General features: G+C 53.8%; 4 protein-coding genes across 4 annotated transcripts; 1 reads left to right on the top strand and 3 right to left on the bottom strand.

Annotated features, from left to right (window-relative positions):
• Positions 1-788: 788 nt before the first annotated feature.
• Positions 789-8,814, bottom strand: BDP81DRAFT_179406 (hsp90-like protein). The gene is made up of 4 exons (XM_060582257.1): positions 8,510-8,814; positions 6,036-8,392; positions 1,398-5,983; positions 789-1,344 (listed from the first exon to the last, which is right to left on the bottom strand). Exons 1-4 carry the CDS (start codon positions 8,641-8,643, stop codon positions 907-909), a joined length of 7,515 nt encoding a protein of 2,504 aa, XP_060448162.1. The 5' UTR covers positions 8,644-8,814; the 3' UTR covers positions 789-906.
• Positions 8,815-12,473: 3,659 nt separating this feature from the next.
• BDP81DRAFT_369305 (UDP-galactopyranose mutase) lies at positions 12,474-15,003 on the bottom strand. The gene is made up of 5 exons (XM_060586586.1): positions 14,561-15,003; positions 14,370-14,439; positions 14,219-14,299; positions 13,766-14,116; positions 12,474-13,694 (listed from the first exon to the last, which is right to left on the bottom strand). Exons 1-5 carry the CDS (start codon positions 14,569-14,571, stop codon positions 12,669-12,671), a joined length of 1,539 nt encoding a protein of 512 aa, XP_060448161.1. The 5' UTR covers positions 14,572-15,003; the 3' UTR covers positions 12,474-12,668.
• A 4,962-nt stretch (positions 15,004-19,965) lies between these two features.
• BDP81DRAFT_179356 (uncharacterized protein) lies at positions 19,966-20,886 on the bottom strand. Its single transcript, XM_060582256.1, has one exon. It carries the CDS (start codon positions 20,624-20,626, stop codon positions 20,126-20,128), a length of 501 nt encoding a protein of 166 aa, XP_060448160.1. The 5' UTR covers positions 20,627-20,886; the 3' UTR covers positions 19,966-20,125.
• A 2,592-nt stretch (positions 20,887-23,478) lies between these two features.
• On the top strand, positions 23,479-25,041 carry BDP81DRAFT_179340 (triose-phosphate transporter). Its single transcript, XM_060582255.1, has 4 exons — positions 23,479-23,749; positions 23,813-23,880; positions 23,937-24,568; positions 24,624-25,041. The coding sequence occupies exons 1-4, from the start codon at positions 23,607-23,609 to the stop codon at positions 24,996-24,998; spliced, it is 1,218 nt and encodes a 405-aa protein (XP_060448159.1). The 5' UTR covers positions 23,479-23,606; the 3' UTR covers positions 24,999-25,041.
• Positions 25,042-25,460: the final 419 nt, after the last annotated feature.

The raw sequence follows: 25,460 nt of genomic DNA, 5'->3' as shown, positions 1-25,460 counted from the left end.
GAGCAGAGAGGATTTGCAATTCTAGACCCATCTGTACATTCCCGTTGTCTCAAACCATCTCATGCACGTCAACGGCGCCACTTACAACAGGCTGGGCTGACTGCAACATGACCCATGAGAGACAGTACATGCAGATACAGAGAGAGAGGCGTGAGAACGTGAGAGTGGGGGGGGGGTAAAGGGTGAAGGAGGGCTCCCCGTCATCGGCTTACCTCTGCATCACCGTACGTACGGGCGTGCTCAGGAACGACATAAGCTTGCTTCATCTTCAGACCTCTTGGCAAGACAAGACGAGGCAACCACTCAGCGTGCAAGGCGCGGGAGATAGACCCGTAGATCATTTGCAATGAAAATGTGAGATTCCTTTTGCCTCCTAAAACTCCCTTAAACCCTCGACGGGCAGGCTACGTGTCATGGTGATGCTATGGTGTGTGAAGCCAACGTGGCCCGGAACTCTGGTACTCTTGCAAGATGCCCGTTCAACTCCCTTCCTTCCCTTTCCGATAATATCAGACACGATTTCTGCCACCTGTACAATAAATCAATATCGGAGACGCCTTGCCTCCCGCTTGGGGAGAAGAAGCAGGTTGCTCGAGCCTCTGTCCCCTCCCTTCTTTGGCCGTATGCCGTGCCCATGGGCCATGTTGATGTGAGACAACACAGGAGATAATCGAAGCCGAATTTGAGTAAATCCGGCTTCCACTCTGGCCATCTGCGTCTTCACTGTTTGCTGGATTCACACCCTCCCTGAATGGATTTTCCCCTCCTTCACCCCAGCCACAGTTGGCTAAGCTGATATGTACCGATAATCCTTTCTAATCAAACGGCATCGTTCACCCGTCTCGACACCCAAAGCTAGTCGTCCAGTCCCGTGGATCGAAAGGGGAGGAGGCGGCCTCCGTCGCCTTAGCTTGGGAAGATCGTGTCTCTGCTACTGGACCCCTGCGAACTCACACTATTGCGGTTTGCGTGGTATGGTAAATTCTCCGGCTTGATATTCTCATCCGTCGACGAGCCCTGGCGCTGCGGCGCTTTCTTGGTGAGCACTGCCCTGGGTTTCTCGGCCGGCAACGACTCGCTGCTGGTGCGTGTCTTGGTCAGTTTGCGAGACGCACGTTTCTGCGACGGCACTTGCGACTGCGTTTCGGCAATGGATCCCAGGTCCGTAGTGGACCTTGTGTCACTCGATACGCGGCTAGGTGTCGAGGTGCTATTCGACGGTCGGCTGTATGCCGGATTGTCTCTGATTGGAAGATGGAAGTTGGCTGCGGCTCCGTTGAGGTCGGTGGTTGTGTACGCCGGCGAAGTAGAAGAAGAGCGGGTGGCATCAGGAGATGAGGCGGCCTGGGTGGCTGTTAGCGTTGAAGCCTCGAAAATCCGACTAGAGACTCGCTTACGGATGCTTGAGGGCTGACATAGGTGTCCAACTTCTTCTTCAGCACCTCCGAGCGCACCGGCTTCGCAAGGTAGTCGTTCATACCCGCCGCCAGACACTTCTCTCGATCTCCCTGGATAGCCGATGCAGTCATGGCAATGACGAGGATCTTCCGTACAACGTCTATAGAATCCTTCCGGATCATCTTGGTCGCCTCGTAGCCGTCTAGAACAGGCATCTGTACGTCCATGAGGACCACATGGTAGGGTCGGCCTTCTCTAGCCTTTTGCCGCAAGCCCTCCACTGCCTTCAATCCGTTCTCGTAAGCATCCACGGTGGTGTAGCCCAGTCGCTGCGCATACTGAATGGCAATTTTCTGGTTGATGGGATTATCCTCTGCGACGCAAATCCTGATTTGATCCTTGGGGATGGAGGTGAGGTCTAAGAACGGATTGGGCGACTCGCCGCGCTCAAGGTACGCAGAGCGCTCGACGGCTGGAGGAGATTTCATTTGCTGCGCGTCTCCGGCAGACACGTCGGACTTGGCCTTGTCGAAAGTGACCTTGAACCATGCCGTTGTTCCCACGCCTTCTTGACTGTCGAGTTGAATCTTGCCCTTCATCATAGTTTCGATCAGAGACTTGCAAATACTCAGACCGAGGCCGCTACCGCCATACTTCCGTGCTGTGCTGGTGTCTGCCTGGCTGAATGGCTGGAAGAGCTTGACCAATTGCTGCTGGGGAATACCGATTCCGGTATCCTGCACTCTGAAGAGCAATGTTGCTTTGTCGTTGGTCTCCGATTCCACCCGAGCACCAATCGTGATTGAACCGTCCTCGGTGAACTTCAAACTGTTGCTGATGAGGTTGCCCAAGACCTGATGAAGTCTGATGGGGTCTCCAAAAATGAGCAGAGATGGCAGGTCAATATCCTGTATAATCTTGACGTTCTTCTGTTTCGTCTTTTGCCGATTGCTGTAAGACACCGCGCGAACAACCTCCCGAACCATCTCTTCTGGGTTGAAAGCGATCACGTACAGCTTCATCTTGTCGGCCTCCATTCTGGAAAAGTCGAGTATATCGTTGATGACCGTCAGCAACAGCTCTGCCGACACCTTGATGTTATCCGCCATCTCTTGCTGGTCCTTGTCTAGCTCGCTGTCTTTCAGCAACTCTGAGTTGCCAATAACACCGTTGAGCGGTGTTCGCAGTTCATGGGAAACGTTGGCAAGGAATATCGACTTAGCCTTAGCGGCCTCTTCGGCGAGCTTGACGTTACGCTTGGCTTCAGCTTCAGCGTGCTTGGCTTTCGTCTCTGCCTCCAGTGCCTTTGCAAGGGCGCGCTTCTGCAGCGCAACCATGGAGACGTTCTCTGCCGAGACTTTCTCTACCGCCTTCATAGCCAGGGCATTTGAGTAACTGATGCCAATTTGGTTAACCAGTAGCTGGAGAACGGACACATTACGATCGGTGAAAGATCCTGGCTCGCCCTCGAGATAGAGTACTCCGAGGAGCGGTTTTGAACCGTGACAGATGGGGATTGCGATGATGGCCTTGCTAAGGACATTCCGCTGTAGCCAAGCCTCGCTCACGTTACCGAAGCGCTCGTCGCTAATAATGTCAGGGATGAAGACAGCCTCTCGGAACCGTGTGCAGTATAAGATAACGTTCTCGGCAACGAGTGAGGTGCCAGCAAGCGGGAGACCGGGAATATGGGCTGACGCTCCCCGTTCCGGATCACCGCTGGCTGCAAGAGACCATCCAGACTCGTCCGAATCCTGCACCACAATGGCGGCTAGCGTAGCGGAGCCTCCGCAAGTCTGCAGGATAACATCGCACATGGTCTTGAGGAGCTCGTCGACCCGAAGAACACCGGAGATGACCTGGGATGAGAGCAGGATCGCGTGCAAATCGATCATATCGAGTGCTGGCAGACCTGCCCCAGGTTCATTGTGTTCATGCATTGAGCCACGCCATGCGCCAATCCGATCACCCTTGATATCGGCGATGGCAGTATGGTTGGACTGCTGCATCCCTTCGGGTCCTTCTTCACCATCGACAGCGCGGTAGTCGACGGTGCCACTGTCTCCGGCAAAGTCGGTCTGAACCGCAGCGTCTATCGCCCTGGGATTCCTAGTCGGGCTGTGAAGAAGCACGGCGTGCTCATCCTCTAGACGCGCGGCCACGGCCACGGCGCCGAACTGTCGGTAGAACGCAATGGCATCCCTAAGAGCAGAGCGAGCCAACCGTCGAGCCTTGCGCCTGACGAGCGTACCGGCCATCAGTGTGTTGCCTAGTGCCGCTTCAAAAATGTAATTATGCTCCTCAGCGTTGTCCAGAGACTCCTCGTAGAGCTTGACCGCACCCCCATAATCGCCGATCAATTCTGCGATCTGTGCCTCTAGGATCCTGGACCATGAAAGGTAGTTCACTTCAGTGTAGACCTCCCACTCCTTGATCCGCTTGGTCAGTTCGCGAAGGGTGCGTAGAACACTTTCGGTTTCGCCGTCTAGGCTGTAGGGATCCAGACGGGGGTCGTTGAGCCTCCGACACATGCTTCCTGCAAGAGCAAGTCCGTAGAAAAACATGACGAGCCTGCTATTGCGAGCTGACCATAAATTCTGGATGGACTCGTAGCACATCTCACCGATCTCAATAGCGCGATCGTAGTGGCCGTAGATGAAGAGCGGAACTATCTCAATGCTCTCATACCAAAGAACCGACCGGTTCCCGTTTTGTGTATTGGCTCTCAGCCATGACTTGTAGTTGGCCGAATTATGATGATCATCAGTCATGACCTCGTAGGGATCGGTGGTCCGTGTTTTGCCCTGCAAAGCTCGACAAGCTTGCCGGATGGAGATGAGGAGAGTGCCGCCCCGCGTGTCCTGGTGCCAGTTGGGGATCTCTTCACAGCCGTACTGGCAGAAAGCCTCCAGATCGGCACAGTTCTCGCTCGCAAAGAACTTGAGCTGCGCCGCGAGTCCAAAGCTCAGGATCGAGGAGATACGATCCCCCGTTGCAGCGGCATAGTCGACCGAGCCCTCCAAGTGCGTCAAGGCCACAGCGATCGGAATCTGAACATGCCCGAGGAAGTTGGCGTACAGCATGTAACCCCTAGCCACCGAGAAGGGATCGCGGTATCGGTCAAGCAGCTCAATGCAGACGTTGCCCACCTCAACTGCAAAACTCACCATGTTGAATCTGGCCAGCGCGATGAGACCAAGATGAAGGAACGCCATCCCTGATTGGGGAAAGGCGCCGTGAGTGAGATGTAGATCCAACATAACGAGAGAGAGATGGTAAAATCGTAAGTAATCGCTCCACCACGCAGCGCTGACAGTCTCTGCTAACACGGCACCGATAGACGGCAAACTGGGGTCTGAGGACGGTGTCGGGTTCATCAGCTCGTTCTTGTCCATGGTCTGTATCCTCACAGACATCTTCTCGAACTGATCGTCGCATTTCTCAAAGGTGGGTTCATCATCGAATTGCACATCAAGTGCCTGTAGACATTCTTTCAGTGCAGCCAACGCGCCTCTAGCATTGCCACTTTGCGCCAGTGTTCTGGACTGGAGAACATAGGCTGGCGCCTTATCGAGAGGGTTTCGTGCACACTGGAAGATTGTCTCGAGGAGGGAGTTGGCTGCGGCATTGTTGCTCATGTACAGGTAACATTCCGCAGCCCGCAAATGCAACTGCATCGTCTCGTCATACGAGACATCCTCAAGTTCGTCGTTCCATGGATCCGGCTGGAGGAGAGCGACTGCCGTGCTGTAGAGCTTTGAGCCGGTTGGACGGGCACAATTCTCCACGGCCGACTGTGCGCACTCGTACAGTACCTTGCGGTATATCTGACGTCTAGGGACACGCTTCATGATAATGTCCACAGACTCGCAGATGTGCGCGGCGGTGTTGTCCTTGGCTCTGGGGTCAACTGAGTAATACTTCAGAAGCGTCTGCGCAATCACGAAATGCATCTTCCGCGCGTTGCATTCCTTCAGTGCTGCTGATGCCTGGATGAACCGGTCGTGGGCGAAGCGGAATCTATCGTCCGTCTCGCTCGGGACGATGATATAGGCCTGGACCGCGGCTTGCAGTCCATTGATTGCCTCTTGCTGAGAGTACGTCCGGTGATATTGTTCGTTGCCTGGACCTTGGCACGATGCCTCCTCATTGTCTTGGTACTGGAACTCGCCACTCAGAAGTCTGCAAATGAGCTCGAATGAGAATGAAGACCCAAGGAGTGCAGCCCATGCAAGTATCGCTCTAGAGGCTGGAGGCAACTCGCTCAACCTCCGTGTGATGAAACCAGTATCGAGTATATCGTAATCGCTTGCGCTTTTGAAGTGCTCGAAGAGTCTATCAAGATCGAAGTGCCAGTTACTGTCTTTGTAGTCGTACCATATACACTTCTTCCGGTAACAGGCACTCAGTATTTCTCGCATGTAGAACGGATTGCCTGCTGTTTTGGACTGTATAACCAAAGCCAGAGGGAGAACCTCCTCCTTTGGTCTGCACAGGGTCGTCGCGACGTATTGGATGATGTCGTCCTCGCAGAGGGGAGTAAGTTTGATTCGGGTCACTACGGGACCTCCGGTTCGTGGGAACTCTGCTTTCTGGTCAGCATATAATGGCGGCTTTGGACAGTAGAAGCAACTTGCCTTCGGACTCAGGGGGTTGAATGATAGATTGAACTTGTTCCGGTGATAGCTCCTCTGGGCGATAGGTTATGATGACAACCATCTTCATCCGTGCTCCAATGATCTGGGTAATCAACTCCAAGGATTCATCATCCGCAAAGTGAAGGTCATCCAGCACAAAGCAAATGAACTTGTGGGACGTGAACATGCGAAGTACGTCAAGGAAGGTGTTCATCAAGCGCATGGTTTTCGTTGCTCCGCCAGCTCGCAGGAAGTCCTGGGATGCCTGTGAAGAGAGAACGGTAGGCTTGTTCAGGCGGCCCGGCGAGCTTCCTGGCGATGAGCCGCGCCTCTTGAGCCCTGCCCTGATAGACCGAGTCTGGGTTATGCTTTGGGTGATGGACACTGATCGAGGAACCGAGTTGTCAAGGGCGCCAATGAGGAAGTCCGGTAGCCCAAGAACCTTGTGCAGTGTTGGCCACACAGGACGAACGTACTGCTTCAGCGCCTGGTGAAAAGGTGTATCCGTATTTCGCTCGCCGAATACCTGTTTGAAGAGTGACGACAGCAGCTTAAGCAGTGGTCCAAAAGCAGTTCGGCGCGCGGTATCGAATTTTGCCGTGGCACAATAGCCCCTTCGCCGAGCTTCAGCGAGTACCGACTGGTAGAGGCAGCTCTTGCCCAACCCCCCAGCTCCTTCGACGAGGACGATCTCGCAGTGCCCGCGCCTACGGAACTTTGCTGATCCGAGCTGACGTGACAAGCTCGAGGACGATGATTCCACCGCACTCAACCGGTTGCTGTCTGTTGGCGTACCTACACCATCGATGAGACTCCGAGTTTCGATCGAGACCGACTGATGTCTTTCCCATTGCCTCTCCCACGGCCTGGCCATCCTCGCAAACGGGCCTGAATTAGACGAGGCGATGGTGTCGCCCGATATTGTCTGGGTGTCGGATAGGACGGACGGAACAAAACTAGCCTTTGACTGCCTAGGATCAGAGGACGTAGTATGTGTGAAGGATCCGCTACGACGTGTTGTGCCTTCTGCCGAGCTTGCGCCCTCGCTCGACAGGTCTCCGCAGTCAGGGAGCTCAACCGAGAGCTGCGAACCATCAGAGAAGCGGTTATTTGTTGTAGACTTTTGATTCATCGAATGGCTCTTGGCGACCCGTTCAATGACTCTGATGACTTCTGCTCTCTCTTTTTGCCGACCGATCATCATACTGGGTAGAATGAAAAAGGACGAGATGTCCTTTTCGCCAATCTTCCACTCCTTAAGCGCTAACCAGTCGCCGTCGGTCAAGAACTGCTGCACCTTGAGAAGGTCATGCTTCAAGCCGCTGGCCGAGTGATATCGATCAGCGACAGTCTTGGCCGTGCATTTCTGTATGATACGTCCGATAACGTCGGGTATGTCAAGCCGAACTTGCGATACGTTGGGGATTCGTCGGCCTAGGACGCCTTGCACAATGTCCAGGGGTGTCTCGCCATCAAATACCGGCTGCTGTGTGAGCAATGTCCAGAACACGACGCCAAGAGAGTAAATGTCGGTCCGGCTATCAGGTTCTGCCGGCATACGACCTGTCTGCTCTGGGCTTATATAGAGGAGCTTATTCTTTGCGCCCAACTCTCTTGACAAGCTCGACCATGAGGTGCTTGACAAGCCGCCCTCGAAGGATCTCGTCCCCGTGCCGAAGTTGATGAGCTTGACCGAATTCGTCTCGATATTGAAGTGGAAGGCGTCCGGCCTGATCTCTCCATGCGTAATCACCTGCCCATAGTGGAGGATTTCCAGACACTGACTTGCGCCAATGGCAAAGTCGAGGAAGTATTGTAGGTCTATGGGAGGCTTCAAATGCAGATTCTGTTTGCGATACGCCTCGTACCGGTCGTCAACCTTCCTAGCCGTATAGAAGGCTGGCCCCATGTCCATCAGATCAAAGAGGTAGTTCTGACCGGGATGCTGATAGATTGCGACCACAATGGAACCCCGATCGCCGGGGTGAGGGGCGAGACGAATGAGGTCGAGTGGCTTAACAATGTGCAGCCCTTGAGGATCAGCCGTGGCAAATAGGTTCTTAGCTATATGGAAGGCTCTCTCCTCACGGAGCACATGGTAGGAGACGCGAGCCACCACCGGCTCTTCTACGTATGATATCTCTGCGGCACCGGCGGGGATCGCGGGCGGCGAGGTCGCCGAAAAGTCGCTGCTCGCATCGCTGGGAAGGCCTGAGTGAAGGCTGGAGGAGCTCGCATGTTCGGAGGGCGATGGTCGGCCGGACTGTAGTCTCGCGATGGAGCCGGGACTCGAGGCGGGTAAGGATGAAGAGGAGGAGGGCTGGTATGGAGATACGAATCTGGTACCACAAACGTGCCTATTCGCACACGTTAGACATTACAGCATTCGAGGAGATGGGGAGAAGGCGACAGAAATTATTGCTGGTGCTCGGCGAGCAACACCAGAAGTCAATGGGGGTGGGGGCGGGACTCACCAGATGTCGTAAGATGTGTGGAAGGGAAGCCGAGACTCGTCCCAGGTATAGCCGGCGATCTGGCGAAGGCGCTCAAAAAGGCGCGAGGGAGGGTCGAAGTGGTCGTCCGACACGATGGCAGTGCCGTCCATCATTGAGGCCGGTCATTAGGCGCAAGCCGGAGCTTGGAGGCCGAGTGCAGTTGTCGATGGTGGGGGTGAGTGGGATTTTGGGTGGGCGCGCAGTTCCTTTAGTATCGGCGTCGGCCTTTGTTTCGCAGTCGGCGATGATGTCGTCGCGAGAGTCAAAGTTGACGTAGATGGGGTCGTAATTGTCAGCTAGAGACTACTATCCATGTCATATTTCCATGAGAAGCTCGAGGCGTAAGCTGTACGGCGGTGGTTCGTAGACCGGAGGGATACACTGCGGTTGGTGTTGATGTTTCCGTGCATGCAAGAGGTCTCTCGCATCGGCCGGGTATGCGCGCGCGCAATCGGATCAAGTGGACGAGGGGTGGGTTGGCCTCGTCGCTATGAATACGGCGAAAGGCAACGGCAACGCAATCTTGCAAACAGTCTGGGAACTGAGTGAGACGAAGAAGAACTTAGTATGCGTTTGGAGGGCGTCGTCAGGCGACGGACGGGTGAGCGAGTGGGCAGCTGTCGGAGGAGGACAAACCAGACGTTGGCGGTGCCGTTTGAACCTCTCTCATTCACCTTGTACCTAAGGACCTTTGCTTGGCCGCCTTGCTGACCACTTAGGTTCAAGATGGGGCAGGATGCACTCTGCACGGAGACGTTGGGCGATGGTGGCATCCGGCGACAGGGCAGCCGTGGATTGCTTAAGGTGCGCGGCACTGGAGTCTGGACAGCGCGGGCACTGGCAAGGGCAGGCTGAACTTCTGAAGCAGCAACACCCTTGAGGAGTGGAGTACGTAATGGTTTTTAAGAGGAGCAAAGGGCACCTTCCAAGCGCCAGGGACCAAGCCCACCACGCCTTCCCCAGCAGTGAAGCACCCAAGTTCCCAGTACCTTCCTTCCTTCCTTCTTACCTTAGGTTGGCTGCTAAGGACCTGAGGTATCTTTAGTATCCGCAATGGGACGTATCTCTCTCCAGCTTTCAAGTTCCATATGCACCTGCCCTGGAAAACTTGAACCAAACCAGACCAACTCCGGGCACTGTAACCTTTCAGTTGTCTCTTGAAATTATTCCAAGGAAGCAGAAAATACCTTGGACTTGAAAGTCGCAGTTGAACACAGAGCACCTCGCATTATGGCATCCGGAGAGAAGATAACAGTCGAGGACCGATACGCATGTGCCTTAGTAAGTCAGAGGCCAAATAGGGAATGGGGCAGCGGTCCAGTATCAAACGCCTCCCCAAACTCCCCTCGTCAAACATGCAAACATTGGTATCTCTGTTAAACAAAAACGGGACCCACGCCAGTGACATCTCGGCGTCTTTTCCTTGTCTCGTCCCTTTCGCTCCTCTAGGTAGCTCCTTTCTCCTCCTCTCAGGTTCTCCTTTCCTCTACACGGAGTTCACAGTAGACCCTGATACGATATTCGATGCCCTAGGGAACAGGACTCCGCAGCGGACATGTCTGCGCTGAAATTCGGGGATATGAAAGAAACAAATCACCAAGACGAGGAGAAGGAAAACGCATGCCAATCTAACCCCTGGTCACAGCAGTGGAGGAAGAGAGAAGCTGTCCACTTATTTGGGGGCTCTAGGCCCTTGGGCAAAAAAACGTGCCCAGCCCATCATCACTCGCTCCTATCTCCAATGGAAATCGTGCAGATCAACGTGAATGGAATCATGAATGGCGTACTCGGCAGGCATAGGTAGCTCGAAAACATCAGACATGGCAAAGAAACAGTAGAAGAAAGGGGTAAACATCCACCGTAGGCAATGATTGGCAGGAACAAAAAAAACCCAGTAACGCTACGCTGTGCTGTCCGTACATGTGCGTACAGTCTGTTTGGCCGAGCTCGCAGATACAAATGTCGATCATCAGAGCTCTCAGCCATCCACATTCACAACGATAAACAGGGCTAGCTGGGGTGACACAGAGCATCTTTTGCTCAATCCCTCAATGTCAATGTCCATGCCCCATCAGCCGATGGTCCCTCATGCTCGTCGTCTCTCCAAACTCCAGCGAGCCTCACTTTTCACCAAGCTCCGACGGACTTTTTGCCAGAACTTAGAAGTTGATGGGAGACATGGAATACGTACAGAAAACCTTCAAACTACCTATCCGTACAGATCCTTCATACTGAACTGCCGGAGCCTTTGTTCCCTCTTTCTTTTGTGTCTGTCCCAGCCCGTTTCCGCTACTTCCACCCGTCGCCCTTTCTCCTTGTCGCTAGGTCCGCCGCGCCATGATGGAACCCATTACTTTAGCACCACCGGCTTTGCCCCCCCCCTCCTCTAGCGATTCAAACGATCCCAACTCCCGGTTCCCGTCCTGTTTTCCCTTGCACCGTTGACCGCTAATTACCTTACTGTTCCGTCTTAACACCCAGGCCTTTGCTGATCTTTTTTGCACGCCCGATAACCCGCCGGACTTCCGCTGCAGCTGTACGTTACCGTTTACATACTCAACCGCAAACATCTTCATGTGTGGTTGTTGGAGCAGCGACATAGGTAATTACCGCCCATCTGAGGTAGGTAGGTTCTGTGTTGCCTTGGTTCCACCCAAGGTACTGTAAGGCAAAGGGTCACAAGTTCAATATGATCCAAACCTCCAGCCGTTTCCCATCATACCAGGATTTAAAAAAGACGCCGTCTCTTCTCCAAGGAAATAAAATAAAAGCCCTCCTCCCCACCGCATCCGTGGGACTGACAGAGCCGTCGCGACTCATTCGCATTACCCAACCCCTGCTCCTCCCCCAAGTCTTCTAGTCCCAGATTTCAGCTCTCACCAGAGAAAAATCTCGAAGCCTGAAAAATTCTAGTATTGAGACTAGCATCAACTCACCGAATCGTTGAAGCCAGCCCGTCTCATCTTTTCAAGATTTCTTGCAGATACCTGAGTCGTGGCACACTCGCACACAGTCAGAGTTCAGGGCGACAAGTTAAGCCAAAAGACAATAAAGAAAGAATGATGTCATTGGCGCACACTGCCCACTAGTCTGTGCTATGGTGCTACCTCACTCGGACCCTGAGATTTTTTTCTGTTTTGTGGCTGCCACTAGTAAGCTGACGCGCATTTCGAGAGAAGGAGTGCGAGAAAACAAAAGAAAAGGCATGAGGCGGTGATGTTTACAGTGTGCCTTTTCCGTCTGATATTGAACCAAATTCTCTTACGCGCGGGGTCTGGGGACATTACTAAGAACAAAGGGACCAACCGGTAACTTAGCAAGTCCCTGTTGCAAAGCCGGTGATAGCAGCCTGGGACTATAGGTTCCTGAACCAGTTTCTGTTCAACTCCAGAGGCAGTATCAGGAATCAGGGTCGTATTCACGGAGACAATAACACACAAAATCTCGTATCAACTATCCGAGGTCGTGATGGTGCCAGGTGGTCCCAATTCCTTGGTTTTAACGAGTTGAGCCTCGCAGGCCGCAGATACGCTGACTAACTCTATATCCATGAGGGTAGGGGAGAAAAAACGGGAAAACAAGCAAACAAGGACATGTCAGACGCCAAAGACAGGGGTGCCAAACTCAACGGCTCACTGGATCGTGACTTTTTTCAGATAGACGCTAGTTCGACCGGAATGCGGACGCTACAGCTTCCTGCGCAAGGGTCGCAGCTATCCGGAAGCACCTCCGGCCATTGAGTATACGGGAGACGGCATCAAAATTACAAAGTAAACAATCAAATGCTCGAATGGTGTGAGATTGTAGAAGCCAAACACATCTATACTCTATGTAGGTATTCCTTTTCGAGGGCGAGTCGGCCCCCCACGCCTACAGCTGCGCACGACTTTCAACATCAACATCGTGGGTATGGCGCACCGGATGATATCCCCCCCCCCCCCCACCCCAATTCAACATCGTAAAAACTCCCAGGTATTCTCTTTATGCTTAGCCAAAAGCAGCTCCCTTTTTTCCTGGGCTTGCCTCCTTCCATTGGTCATGCTCATGCTTCTTTCTATTGCTTTATAGCAACAATACTTGAAAATCAATGCAATTATTTGCCTCCTTTTCTAACAGCTTCCGCCAACACATGGCAAGCTTACTTGCTGTGCGAGGGAATGCCGTTGGCTTGGGAGCCGAAGGCGAATGACGCAGCAAGGCGACGCTCCTCGTTCTTACGGCTGTTGACGAAGTCGGGGTAGTTGAGCGTGAGCTCGACGGCGCCGTTGACAATGTTGTCGGCGGCCTCGACACCCAGCATGAAAGAGTGGTCCTGGTTGCCGACCTCGTATCTCCAGGAACCGAAGCGGCCACGAGAGTAGATGCCCTGGTCGAGGAGCTTGGGAAGGAGGTCCTTGAGGACTCCCTCTCTCTCGAGCGAGGGAGTGGGGTAGCCGTGGTTGAAGCGGCGGTGGTATGTGGAGACGATCTCGTCCTCGGGCTTGATCATCTCGGTGTTGATGAGACCCTGGATGCACTGCTGGAGGAGCTTTTCCTGCTCGACGGGCTTCATGGAAGACTCGGAGACCTCGAGCATAATGGACCAGTAAGGACCCTCCTTGGCCTCGGTAGAGGCCTTCTCGCCATTGGCCAGGTACAGCGTGGGCAGCTTGACGCTGTCCTCGGGCTGGTTGTAGGGGGAGTAGTTGGAAAAGATGGTGGCGCGGTAGAAGGGGCAGTTGTCCTCGGGGAAGTACAGCCAGCACTTGTCACCAATGCGGTCGGGGCGAGCGCCACGGATACCGACACCGATAACGTGAGTGGAGGAGTAGAACAGACCCTTGGACAGGCTGACGAGCTCCTGGTTGCCCATGCGCTCGACGAGCTGGTCGACGTTCATGGTGGAGACGAGCTTGCCGTACTGGACCTTGGTGCCGTCCTTGAGGGTGACAATCTTCTTCTCGGCGTCAACCTTCTCGACGGTGCCCTTCTCGCCGTAGCGGGTCTTCTCCTTGGGGAGGGTGTTGGCAACGGCGATCCAGATGCCACCGGTACCGTCACGGGCGGGGAACTTGAAGGTGGCGTTGGGGCCCCAGTTACCGGCAACCTTGTTCATGACGACGTTCTCGGTGACGAGCTTCAGGTTGGGAGCAGCGACACGCTCTCCGAGCCATGCGCATTGCATCTGTAGCGATTGCCGTTAGTAAGCAGATCTAGTCTGTGGAGGGGGGTTCTCGCAGGGGAAAGTAGGCTTACCTTGGTCGTGGGAACAGCCCAGACCTTGTAGTTGTAGGGACGCATAAAGATGTCGGCGACACCCTCACCGCAGTTGCGGAGAATCCACTCATCGAAGTCCTTGGGCTTCTTGTCGGCGACACGGCACTCGAGAGCGGCGTCAATGAGACCGTTCATGCACTTGACCTGGTCCTCCTTGGGCAGGATAGAGATGTTGTTCTGGAAGGGGTAGGGAACCCAGATGCCCTTGTAGCGGACGTAGGAGACACGCTCGTGCGTGAACCAGTCATCCTCCTTGGGGAGCGCCTCCTCGATGCAGTCGTCGAAGTACTTGTAGTGGGAGAAGATGACGTGGCCACCAACATCGTAGAGCTGTTCATTGGAGGCTGGTTAGAAAATATTCTGGCAAAAACGACAACCGAATCCCAAGCATTTTATGCTGCTGGGAAGCGTGGCAAAGAAGGAAGCACTCACGAAACCCTCGGGGGTGGTATCAGTGCCAGCAAGACCACCGGCCTTCTCGGCGGAGTCAACAAGCAGCCATGAGGGGCCATTCTGCAGTCGAGGTTAGCATTGGAACAATGGGTGTGCCGGGGGTAGTGGCAATTTGGCGGTGAAGACGCACAATCTGGTTCAGACGCTTCGCAGCACCGAGACCGGTCGGGCCAGCACCGATAACCAAGACGTCAACGTTGCTAAATGAGGGGAAAGCACAGTCAGTCGCGATTCTTCAGAAATTTGAGCGTCTGGAATGGGCGCAATGGGCAGGCAAAAGACATTGGGGCGGACGGGAAGGGGTGGAGGAGAATAACTCACATGTCAGCCATGGTGGGGGATGTGTGTAGAAGGTGTTGATGATGCAGCAACAGAAAGAGAGCGGCTCTTGTTGGAGATGATCTGGCAACAAGAGAAGGATTGCAAGATCAAGGAGCAAGTGATGCACCGAGGGGGAAGAGAAAGCGAGGTTGAGGATTGGCAGCAAAGAAAGGAAGGAGGAGGAGAAAAAGTCGCGCGGGAGGTGGTAGCCGTGGCTGTTGCTGTAGATATGGGTTTCTGGTTTCGACCGGTTCCAGAGAAAAAGGGGACACACACATGCACACACACACACTGGACTTCTCTCAGGCACCGAATTCGACTGGACGCAAGAGGTGTGTGTGTGTACCTGCTTTCTTGCTGAGGGAGGCAGGTACTGACTGACTGGCTGTTCCTGCTAGGTGGCCGGCAGGAAATGATGGTGGTGACCGGTGGTGCTGCTGCTGCCACTTGCTGCTGCGTTGTTACTTCCTGCTTCCTTTCCCGCACCGCAACTGTGATGGAGGGGCTAAATTATTATTTGGGACAAGGGGTTTAGCGGGGCCCCCTGGTCAAGGACATGAAGCTCACATTTGGTGTCTTTCATGGGTCCATGGTGCCAAGTGCCAGGCGGTACGTACCGTTGCTCCTAGTGTCATGTTCCAAGATGCTCCGTCCACCATGGAAGGCACGCCGCAAGCCGCGCTCTCTTCTAGACACGCCCCCACATTGTGGGATATCGCAACATTGACACCACTGCTGCCGGAAACACACGCTTCAGTATTACTGCCATTTGAAGGGTGCAGTCAACATTGCCAATTGCCTCTTCTCTTCAAGATACTGCTGTTGCTGTAGATCCTCATCACCAATTGGGTTGCTAGAGTCGAGGCTCAACGACGTGTGGTCAACGAGGTGGAGACATCCCGGTACACAGTACGGCAGAGTTGCTGCTTGCTATACCTAAGCACCTAAGGAACCGGACTGGCGGCTGGCGGCGAATCTACTTTATCTGCAGCCACCACATGCCTCGCCGTCACCAAAAGGGCTCCAAGTAAAAAGCAAGTAGCCAAGCGTGTACTTCCCGTCTCTATAATAAAAACGTTTCCTACGTCCCGGCGCATCTTGTCCTGAATACTTGAGACAAGGTCTTATTTGACAGAAACTCTCCTTACCTCGTGGCAACCGCCGCCGAATGGCAATGCTAGCATTTACCATTATTTTGTCCATGGGAGCACTCACTCTTACTATCCCGTGCCGTCACTCCATCTATCCATCCCGCAGATGACAGACAGCCCGCACCAAGTTCGCTCCCTCGTCCGTCATCAGCCAAGACAAACCATCTCATTCTCCTCCTCCTTCCAGGGGTCTGGCCCTGGCCTGGCCTGGCCTGCACAGCAAAACTGGAACGGGAACGTCGACAGGCGCCGCGGACGGCAGCGAACCGCAACCCCAGGCCGGGCCCTCGTGCTGGCTCGCCACACGCTTGTGCTTGCTTCCTTCCCATGCCCCCTTGCTCATATGAACCCCCAACCTCTCGGCTCCAGGAGTCTGAGAGTCTGGGCATTCATGATTTCATGTGGGAGCGGGAGAAAGAAGAAAGACGCGGCGGCCGTAATGCTCACCACTGTCCATACAGGGGGGAAGGAACTCAAGACTCTCGACTCACTCGAGGCTCGAGAAAACGACGGGATGCCAATGTTACAGCCACAACAGTGGAGCAACCAGAAGCTTGTCCACCATCGCGCACCGCTCAAGAGACAGACCGTACGGATACACATACCGCATTCCAGTCTCCAAGTTTCTCCAGTAGCGGCACCGGGGCCTGGGCAAGTTCCTGCGACCCACGGCGGGTTACAGAGTTGATAGTGTGGGTTGTCTGTAATTGGCTTCGCGGACGACATCATAAGAGACGAGTGGACTTTTTCCTTGCTTTCTGGCGATGCAAAGGCACTTGGACATATGATTATGACCGTACCACCCGCACGTAGGGGGTGACTGAGACCAAGCCTCGAGAGACACGGGCTGAATCAGCTCTCAACAGTCCAGAGTGAGGCATTATAGACGTGAGCGTGAGTATGATCCGAGATCAGGCCCGTGTTGAGGTTCAAAGGTGGGATGGAGGAGGGATATGGGCCACACACCCGCCATCCGCCCGGGTCTGGTCTGGTCTGGTTTGTCCTGTTCCTCCTATCCACAGTTCTTTTGTGTGCGGTCTGGAAACCGGGAAATGGAGAGAGATGTGGAGGCAAACTCGTCTTCGCTTCCCCAAGGACTCGAGGACACGTTCCTCTCTTTCCCAATTTTTTTTTTCCCACACTCGTCCCCTCCCCCCATAGGTGCCCAGTTACCACGTACGCACACGCACCCGCCAACCCGTTCCAATACACTAGTAGGGGTTGGTGCTGGAAGAGCCCAAGAGGAACAGTTTATGATCCACCTTCGATAGGTCCCGCAAGTTGCAAGTTGCAACCCCTCCATCATAGACGTAGGTTGCGGATACTATGCTTGGGCAGAGTGCTAGCTAGAGACTCCTAACAAAGTGTCGACAAAGAATGATAAAGGCGGGCAGGCATGACGGGAACAAGCAGAGCAGACTGCAGCAGACTTATTACCCAAGTCACCCTACCAATTTGACACCTCAGAGAAACTGACTTTCCCAACATGCAGATCGTCCGTAGTGTAATCAACGACAGACGGGCACAGGGAAGAGCACACAAGGTTCACAACCCAATCTCGAATCTATGTCGAGCGTACCCGTAGTCATAGGAGGGTCGTCGCGAAACTCGGAAACACACGCCTCATGGCCGCTGCTCATCATTCTGATTGATGAAAATCTCCAATTTAATTCGGCCTCGATGGCGATGCACACCGTTCGCGCGCCGCAGCACCCACCAGTCAACACCCACCCACCTTCTCATAGACGGTGACAGACCGCCAAGGCGATGGTAACCTATCTGCACGTCTCTTGTTGACCGCCTCCCGTCGGGGATACAGTGCGTTGGTCCCGTCGATGCTGCACGTTCATCAGCTGCCGGTAAACCAGAAGAGAGGGATCAGAAAGACCCAAGGGCATCGACAGCAACCCTCTGTGCCTCTCCCTCTCGTCCTCTGCAGGGTCCCTGGTCCTGCAGTCAAAGCAAGGCTTCCGAATGGTCAATTATCCATCAGTTTGTCGGACGCTGTTGGTGCTGGCTTTGCTGCCCGTTGCCGCTCCTTACCCTGTCCCGGACTCCCGGCAACGCAGATCCTGTGCTGGCTCCTGAAGTTCACGATCCTCTTCGGGCTAACTCGTTGTTGCTCTAAGCACCTAGTCTTCGACAACTTCGGCCGTTGCCCAAAAAAGGTGTTTGGCTGAATCCGTTCTATACTGTCCTGGCAATGAGCGGCGCTTCTCTGACCCGTGAACTGTCAGTTCCCGGATGGCAGATGCTGGCGTGCCAATCTCTCCGCCATTCGGAAGTGGGTTCGACCTTCGATGTGGCTTGCGCTAATAATTTTTGATAATTCGACTCAAACCCACTGTCAATCTGCATTCACACGTTGTTTTCGCCTCCATTTCCCAGTCGGGCAGCTGCCGTCCGTCATTTCGCTCAAACTCTCAGACTTCGGGGCTTCAAGCCTTCACCTGTCACTGTTTACGTGTGTGTCTGTGTACCTTCCGCTGCCGCTGCCGCTCCCGCCACATTGTCATCCTTCCGTGGACCGTGGGGTTTGACCAACCAAGTTGGTATGGTTGGCCGGGGAAGGATTCGACTCATCTTGGCTATCTTTCGGACATTAGCCAGATGGTCGACCACGTTTTTGTGTGGTTTGATTCGCGTGCTATAGAGCCTCCATGGTGACATGAAGTACGGGGCGCCTAAGGTAAGGTAGTCTGGACCTGTTGCAGCCCGCCTTCTTTGAGATTGTCTAGATTGGAGAGCCCTAAGCCGAGTTGCGATATCTTCGATAACGGAACCCTGCTCAGTGTAATCTCATAAGATGAGCGCAATCCCACCTCTGTGGGCACGCTGCAGCTCGTCAAGAACCCGTCATGCAAAGCAGCAAAACAAACTTGCCTCAATTTGTTCAATTTGTTGTCCCGCACGGCAGCAATGACACCATGGCTTAATATGAACCGTTCGGCCTGGCGACAACTCGGCGGTTCTCCATGAGTCGGGTACGCGTCCAAGACCGAGCCTGAGTCGCAGACAAATACCCAGCCGTACCTTTGCTCCATACGAATAAGTACAAAGAGCCGAAACGTGATATCCGTCGACGTTTTGGACCACGTTCATGCCGGCGCGCCTCAAGCTACTTCTGCTTCTGCGCCAGTAAGACAAGCCGAAAAGGGACGCCAGCAGTTTTGTGATTCAGTGTCCCGTCGCCTCTACCCGCACTTTATCCTAGCGGGATGGGGCTCTCCAATCGCCTGCGTGTAAAAGCCCATGTTCCATCTGCTCATTTTCATCAACTTCGTGCATCGCCAATCAAGATGCGGGCAGGGATATCGTTGTTTCCCGCACTGGTGCGAGGTGGTCTGCATCTCGCCTTTCAGCCAGCGATCGTCGCCTCGAGAGATTTGAAGTCCGTCTTTCTTATTTCTTCTCGCCTTGCCAATGCCCATGTTCCCCCCACGGAGCCAGTGAGCTTGTCATGCTTTGTGTACTAAGGAAATAAGATGAGCCAGGGCAAAGCAGTGCAAGGGACTGAGAGACAGACAACACTCGGGCCAAGTGCCACCGTTTGAACATCTAGCAATCTGGGAAATCTTCCCGTGCACTCTCTTCACTCCTGGTCTGTTGTCGTCATCGCTGGGTCCGCGTTGGACTGTTGATGGAGTAGGCCGACTTAATTTCGATCCGTCGGTAGTTGTTACAAACAGACGCCGTTCTGGGTCCCTTGCCAGCTGGCCCAGCTTTCGTTGTTGGCGATTGACGTTTCCATCCCAATGCGGGATTGCCCCTGCCTCTCATCTGCGGAGCAGCAAAGGAGGCTGTGAAAGTCGATCAACAACTGTTGACCATCGGTCCGTCAGTTGGCAAGTGGTCCATTTGTTAGGCATCTCCGTGTGCGTGCATTCGCGCACGCTTGTCGTCCCCAGCACCACCTCCATACTCCGTACTCCGTACTCCAGTATTGAAAGACGGCCTCTCCCCCGAACAAGACATTTACTGGAGTGCCCTGCCCGGCAGCCGGCACAGGGATACGGGACCCATCTCATCAATATTCTGAAACAGACAAACTGGGCCTCTTGTAGATCAGCCTGGCCAGTTTCGGGGCACCGCATGAACCTCGACTTGATCAGCCGCCGATTCAGGGAAGCACTCCAAACACTGAGTTTCTAATAACAGCAGCTCCAGCTGGAGAATTGCAGCGGAGACTTTGGCTGACAGAATGCTTGGTATCGAGGCTGTGATCACTCATCCGTCGAGCGAGTACGAATATGTAACATCGAGCGACCTGGAGGTACTTTCGTCTGATGAATATTCGGATACCTGGTGTTGTATGCTTAGGTCACGAGTTGATGTAGTACAGCAAGCTGCAACCCCGCGGCCAAAAACACAAATAGCAACATCAAGGAGATGCAAGCCAATGTGCATGGCCCTTCTAGCAGATCCAGCCGAATGGGCCCAATAATATTTGCCAGCCGTGCCAGCCTTTCCGAGATGAAAGTGGCAGCCTTGTCGCAAACACAAATTCGAAGCTTTCTGAGGGCACCACATATCGATGGTTTGCATCTGCAGAAACGGCATGTCGAGTCGAGGCTTCGTTGTCGGCTCTGGTATCTGAATTGTCGTGCCGCATGCCACATGCTACATGCCACACGGCACCCGCCACCGTTGAGTTTGGACATGGTCGTACTGAGAAATGACTTGGTACGGTAAGTGTAGCAGCCACGCAAGAGGCAGTATGAATAAGGCTGAAGTGAGACCTGGCTGGACGCAGAAGTTGGAATGAACTCTTCGGGGCCGGGAGATGATGGCCGAAAGCATGGAGGGCTTGAGACGAGCAAGCTTCAGCCTCCCGGGCCCAAATGACCCAAGCGGCCGGTGTCCACGATCTGTCATCTGTCCGAGGGAACCCGAAAGGCGCCTCACGGCGTGGCATGGCGAAGACGGCGTCCCATCTTTAAGAGTAGGGCGATGGGAGGACCAGGGGGCAGCTTGAAGCCGCGACCCATGGACCAGCACCCACGTCCCGGATTTCCGCTTTCCGGAACAACTCATCACCAATTTGGCACACTGATGACCGACATGTCGACGGATTCGGTCCTTGCAGGCGACGAGAACAACAACCGTGAACGAGAGCGAGGGCTGTGCTTGTCAGTCGTTGGACGATCCAAAAACCAGGTTGGGTAAGGTGGGCCGTAGGTGCAAAATACTGGGGTCCCACCAACTCGCGACTCGTGGGATGAAAGGGCAATCAACTTGGAAACAGGCGACAGGAAACGGAAGAGTGAGTTGAGTTGCATGTACAGGCGACAAACTGGGTCGGGTGATACCTCGGGGACCTTGTTCGTATTCCGTACTTGTCCCAGGTGTCAAGGTGCCTCGCAGGTTGAAAGACTCAGGAAGAGAAGACAACGTCTTGGGGGTCTGAGACCCTGAGATGTGGAAATGCAGGTGGCATGGAAGGTGCGACTACAGACGGCATCCCATCCGGAGCGGTCTTACCCGCGCAAACCTGGAAGGCACCGTGGTCCCAAGGTACCTTACCTAGCGAGAAGGAAGCACTGACTGATACGGATAGTGACGGAAGGAACCTAAGGAGGGATGTTGAACCGCACGTGTTCGAGAAGGGTCTGTAACCAGTAAAGCAAGCGCAAGTCTGACATTGATTACAACCGAGGAAGGTGACAATACTAGGATTTATGCCATCATGTTAGAATAACGAGTTAGTGCCTGCCGTAGAAGACGGGAAGAAGCCGTACGGACTACGGATGCTATGGATGGTGCTAATGCATGAGCCTCCCTCCAAGGGAAGCAAGTTTCTTCTCTTCTTTCCTCCTGCGGCTTCTAGCTTATTTTTGAGATTATTTTAAATTGCAGCGTTGAGAGATAGTGCGTCCAGATCTCAGATACACAACCGATGTCACCAAATATAGTCATAAATGGCAGTTTATATACCTACCACACGGATACTAGCTCTAACGATCCGTCCGAGTTCCAGAGTTTAAAGGCGGGTTTGTTTATCACATGGCTACTCCGTAGAGACCATGGCCTTACGGAGTAGACAGACCTGACGGGAACGATGCCACTGCCACAAGTGACAAACGCATAGAGATGTCATTTGGACCCTGGCGACAAGACCTGACCGAGACCTGCCTTAGCTACGGCTGTAAGGTCAAGGCCCGAAGTGTGAGACTGCAAGACTGAGGCGAGGCCGGGGTGGATTGGCCCCCCTTTCGGAGCAATCGTCCAATTCTCTCAACCAACAGAAAGAGCCTCTTTTCGCCTAGCACAGCAGCGATAGCACAATGGGGGTTGTATGGATAATGGTGGTGATGGTACTGGATCTGTAAACGGCCGGATTGGCTGCAAGGTACATGTACCCTTACAGACTACAGCCCAAGGGGACAGGAGCTGCATGAGATGCAGTCCAATGTAATATCGAGTGCCTGCCACAATATACTGTTTCTCGAGTCTCAATAGGACTAGGTGGTGGTAGTGTTCTTGAAGGTATCCATAGCAAGCGGGACACTTTCATGAGGGTTCATAGACAAGAGTCAAGCACCACTTAGCAACAATTGATCTTCATAGCTATTGCTGTGCTGAGCCATGCAGAAACGACCTTCCTAACTCTATCGGCAGCGCCATCGGCGTCGTCCGACCTGCTCACCCACTATGATTCAAGGTTCTGACTTCTGAGGTGAGAGAGAGACGGAGAGAGAGCCAGATGCCGTGGTACCTTACCTTAGTCACGTCGTTGGTGAGATGCCAAGGAGAAGAACGTGGGTGAGCGGGCAGAGCTTGATTTGCGGCCCCTATCCAAGATTGGCAGCACTAATATTAGTCCCATCGGAGCCCCTGAGAGGGTGGCGTACCACGCAGTCGCACCCACGCTTGCCACGGCCGACACTGGAGTCTGGAGTCTCTGTCTGGACAAGTGGCTCCCCCCTCCATCCTGCTCTCTCCCTCACAGTTGCAGAGTGGGGCGTGGGTATCGTTTCCCTGTACCAGATACATGCGGGCTGCGCTCCGGCCAAGGTGCCAACACCTGCTGGCGGGTGGGCCGCTCCACTCTACCAAGTATCCGTGACTGTACATCGCCTGCCGGATCCTGGATTGGGCGGGCTTGATCGCGTCAACGTGAACCTCAATTTCCAGAACAAGAGCAAGAGCAAGGAGAGAGAGGGTACCTACGCAACTACACACGTACCTACCACACAGTACGCATGCGGTAAACACACCACAGAGAAGGGAAGGGAAAAGGCAAAAGAAAGAGAGAGAGGGGCGGGAAATACCTACGAATACACTACAGACGAAGAAATCGATTTTTTTTCTCTCACGCCCATCGCTGCTAATTGCCGGGGGGCATCCATATCTTTGCTGCACTACAACCTCGCCTACCCACCCCCTTCCTCTTTTTTCTTTCCTTCTTCCCCTTTCCCTTTCTAACACCCTCCAAGCAGCCGCTGTCCTCTTTTTCAGACCTCTATTAAACTCTTCCCGTAGGGTCCTGGTTGTCAAGAGCTTCCTGCTTTCGGCTTTTTTTTTTCTCTTTCGATTCTCATTCTTCCTTCACCATAGGTTACAGATTCACAAAGCCGTGCTCAGCCCCATTCCAAGGTTTGAACTGGCTCAGGTACCACAGGTGTCCGTTAACGTCTAACTTTGGGGACCCCCATCGCATACTGTTAAAGCACCTGTCGCCTACCCCACGACACCTTTAACGAGTTGCTTGGCCGTCCCGTCCACTCGCTCGCTCTCGTTTTTGCGCGTCTCGTCTTTTTTGCTCTCGAGTTGTACCAACTTGCTCCTACATTAACATCAACCGCCAATACCGACGACCTCAATCAAATCTCCGTCCGCCTCAACTACTCGTCCCCTACTTCCCCTTCCCCCATTCCGCACACCAAACCGTCACAATGGGTGCCGACGAGAAGACGCGTGTTTCAGGCGAGGTTCCTCGTGGAGAGAACGGCTCTATCCTGCCTACCACGAACCAGGACGCTGAGAAGTCCTCTCCTCAGTCCAAGGGTCCTCAGATCCATCCCGCTCTCTACGTCATGTAAGAATTCAGAGATTCTATTTACTGCTGCTGCGATAGTTTACTGACCCAATTTGCTCGCAGTGTCTGGATCTCGCTGTCCTCATCTGTCATTCTGTTCAACAAATGGATTCTCGACACCCTCAACTTCCGTAAGCCGATCGAGACGAAAGCTTGGAGCTTCGAACAGCACGCTGATTGATTACAGGCTACCCGGTTATTCTGACAACCTACCACTTGACTTTCGCGACCATCATGACCCAGATCCTCGCTCGCTGGACCCACGTTCTCGACGGACGTAAGTCGGTTAAAATGACTGGTCGTGTCTACGTGCGTGCCATCGTGCCCATCGGCGTCTTCTTCAGCTTGAGCTTGATCTGCGGTAACTTGACCTACCTGTACCTGTCGGTCGCTTTCATCCAGATGCTCAAGGCCACGACCCCCGTCGCTGTCCTCCTCTCTGGATGGGCCCTTGGTGTCTCTACGCCCAACCTCAAGGTCTTCCTGAACGTCTCCGTTATCGTTGTCGGTGTCATTATCGCTTCGATGGGCGAGATCAAGTTCGTCTGGATTGGTGTCATCTTCCAGATTGGTGGTGTCATCTTCGAGGCCCTGCGTTTGACCATGGTCCAGCGCCTGCTCAGCTCTGCCGACTACAAGATGGACCCCCTGGTTTCCGTCTACTACTTTGCTCCCATCTGCGCTGTCATGAACTTGGCTGTTGCTCTCATCTGGGAGGTTCCCAAGGTCACCATGGACCAGGTTTACAATGTCGGCCTGTTCACCTTCTTCCTGAACGGTCTCTGCGCCTTCCTGTTGAATGTCTCCGTCGTCTTCTTGGTAAGTCTTGCCGTCTCCGAAATCAGCCAATCGCCGTTGCTAACTCTATCTCTAGATCGGCAAGACCTCTTCCCTGGTCCTGACTCTCTGCGGTGTCCTCAAGGATGTCATGCTGGTTGCCGCCTCCATGGCCATCTGGGGCACTCAGGTGTCTGGTCTCCAGTTCTTCGGATACAGCATTGCCCTCGGTGGCATGGTCTACTACAAGCTCGGCTTTGAGCAGATCAAGGGCTACATGGGCGAGGGCGGTCGCCAGTGGGCCGAGTTCGGCCAGCGTAAGCCGATTCTCCGCAAGCTCACCATCATTGTGTTCTCCGCCTTCGTGCTCTTCACCATGCTTGGCGGCCTGGCACCGACGTACGCTCCCGAGTACGACCCTCACAACCTCATCAACGAGGTCAACAGTCACTTCGGCAGCAGCAGGGCATAGGTTATAGGATAGAAGGCGATAGCATCTTTTCTTTAGCCTGTCATTCTTCTATTTGTGGGCGTAGAGATGTGATGATACCAAACTCTCTACGCGACGATTACCCTGTTCTGAGTACATATTACGAACTTCTTTTCACCCGTGTGCACTGTTGACCTCTTTTTTTTCTTTCTCTTTTTTAATCCGGAAAACGGAACCAACTTTTGTTTGACTGGGGAGTTACACCCGTGTACAGCTATAGAGCAACGGCGCAGAGCGCAAAAGGGTCCAGGTTGCATAGCTTGCATCATGAAGTTCTAATCTGATGTACTCTAGACGGAGGAGGATATAGACATGTACGTACGCAATGATACACAAAGCTTAAAGCAAAAGATGGAGGTAATCCGCAAACAAATTACTGGTGACATGTTGTACGATGTGCAGGTGACTCGAGACTTGCATGCCAGTAGTGGAGGAATGCACCGA

The sequence above is a fragment of the Colletotrichum phormii genome (genome assembly GCF_030913505.1).
Source record: "Colletotrichum phormii strain CBS 102054 chromosome Unknown BDP81scaffold_5, whole genome shotgun sequence".
In the NCBI taxonomy this organism is placed as follows: Eukaryota; Fungi; Ascomycota; class Sordariomycetes; order Glomerellales; family Glomerellaceae; genus Colletotrichum; species Colletotrichum phormii.
This window is presented reverse-complemented; position numbering and strand designations above follow the sequence as displayed.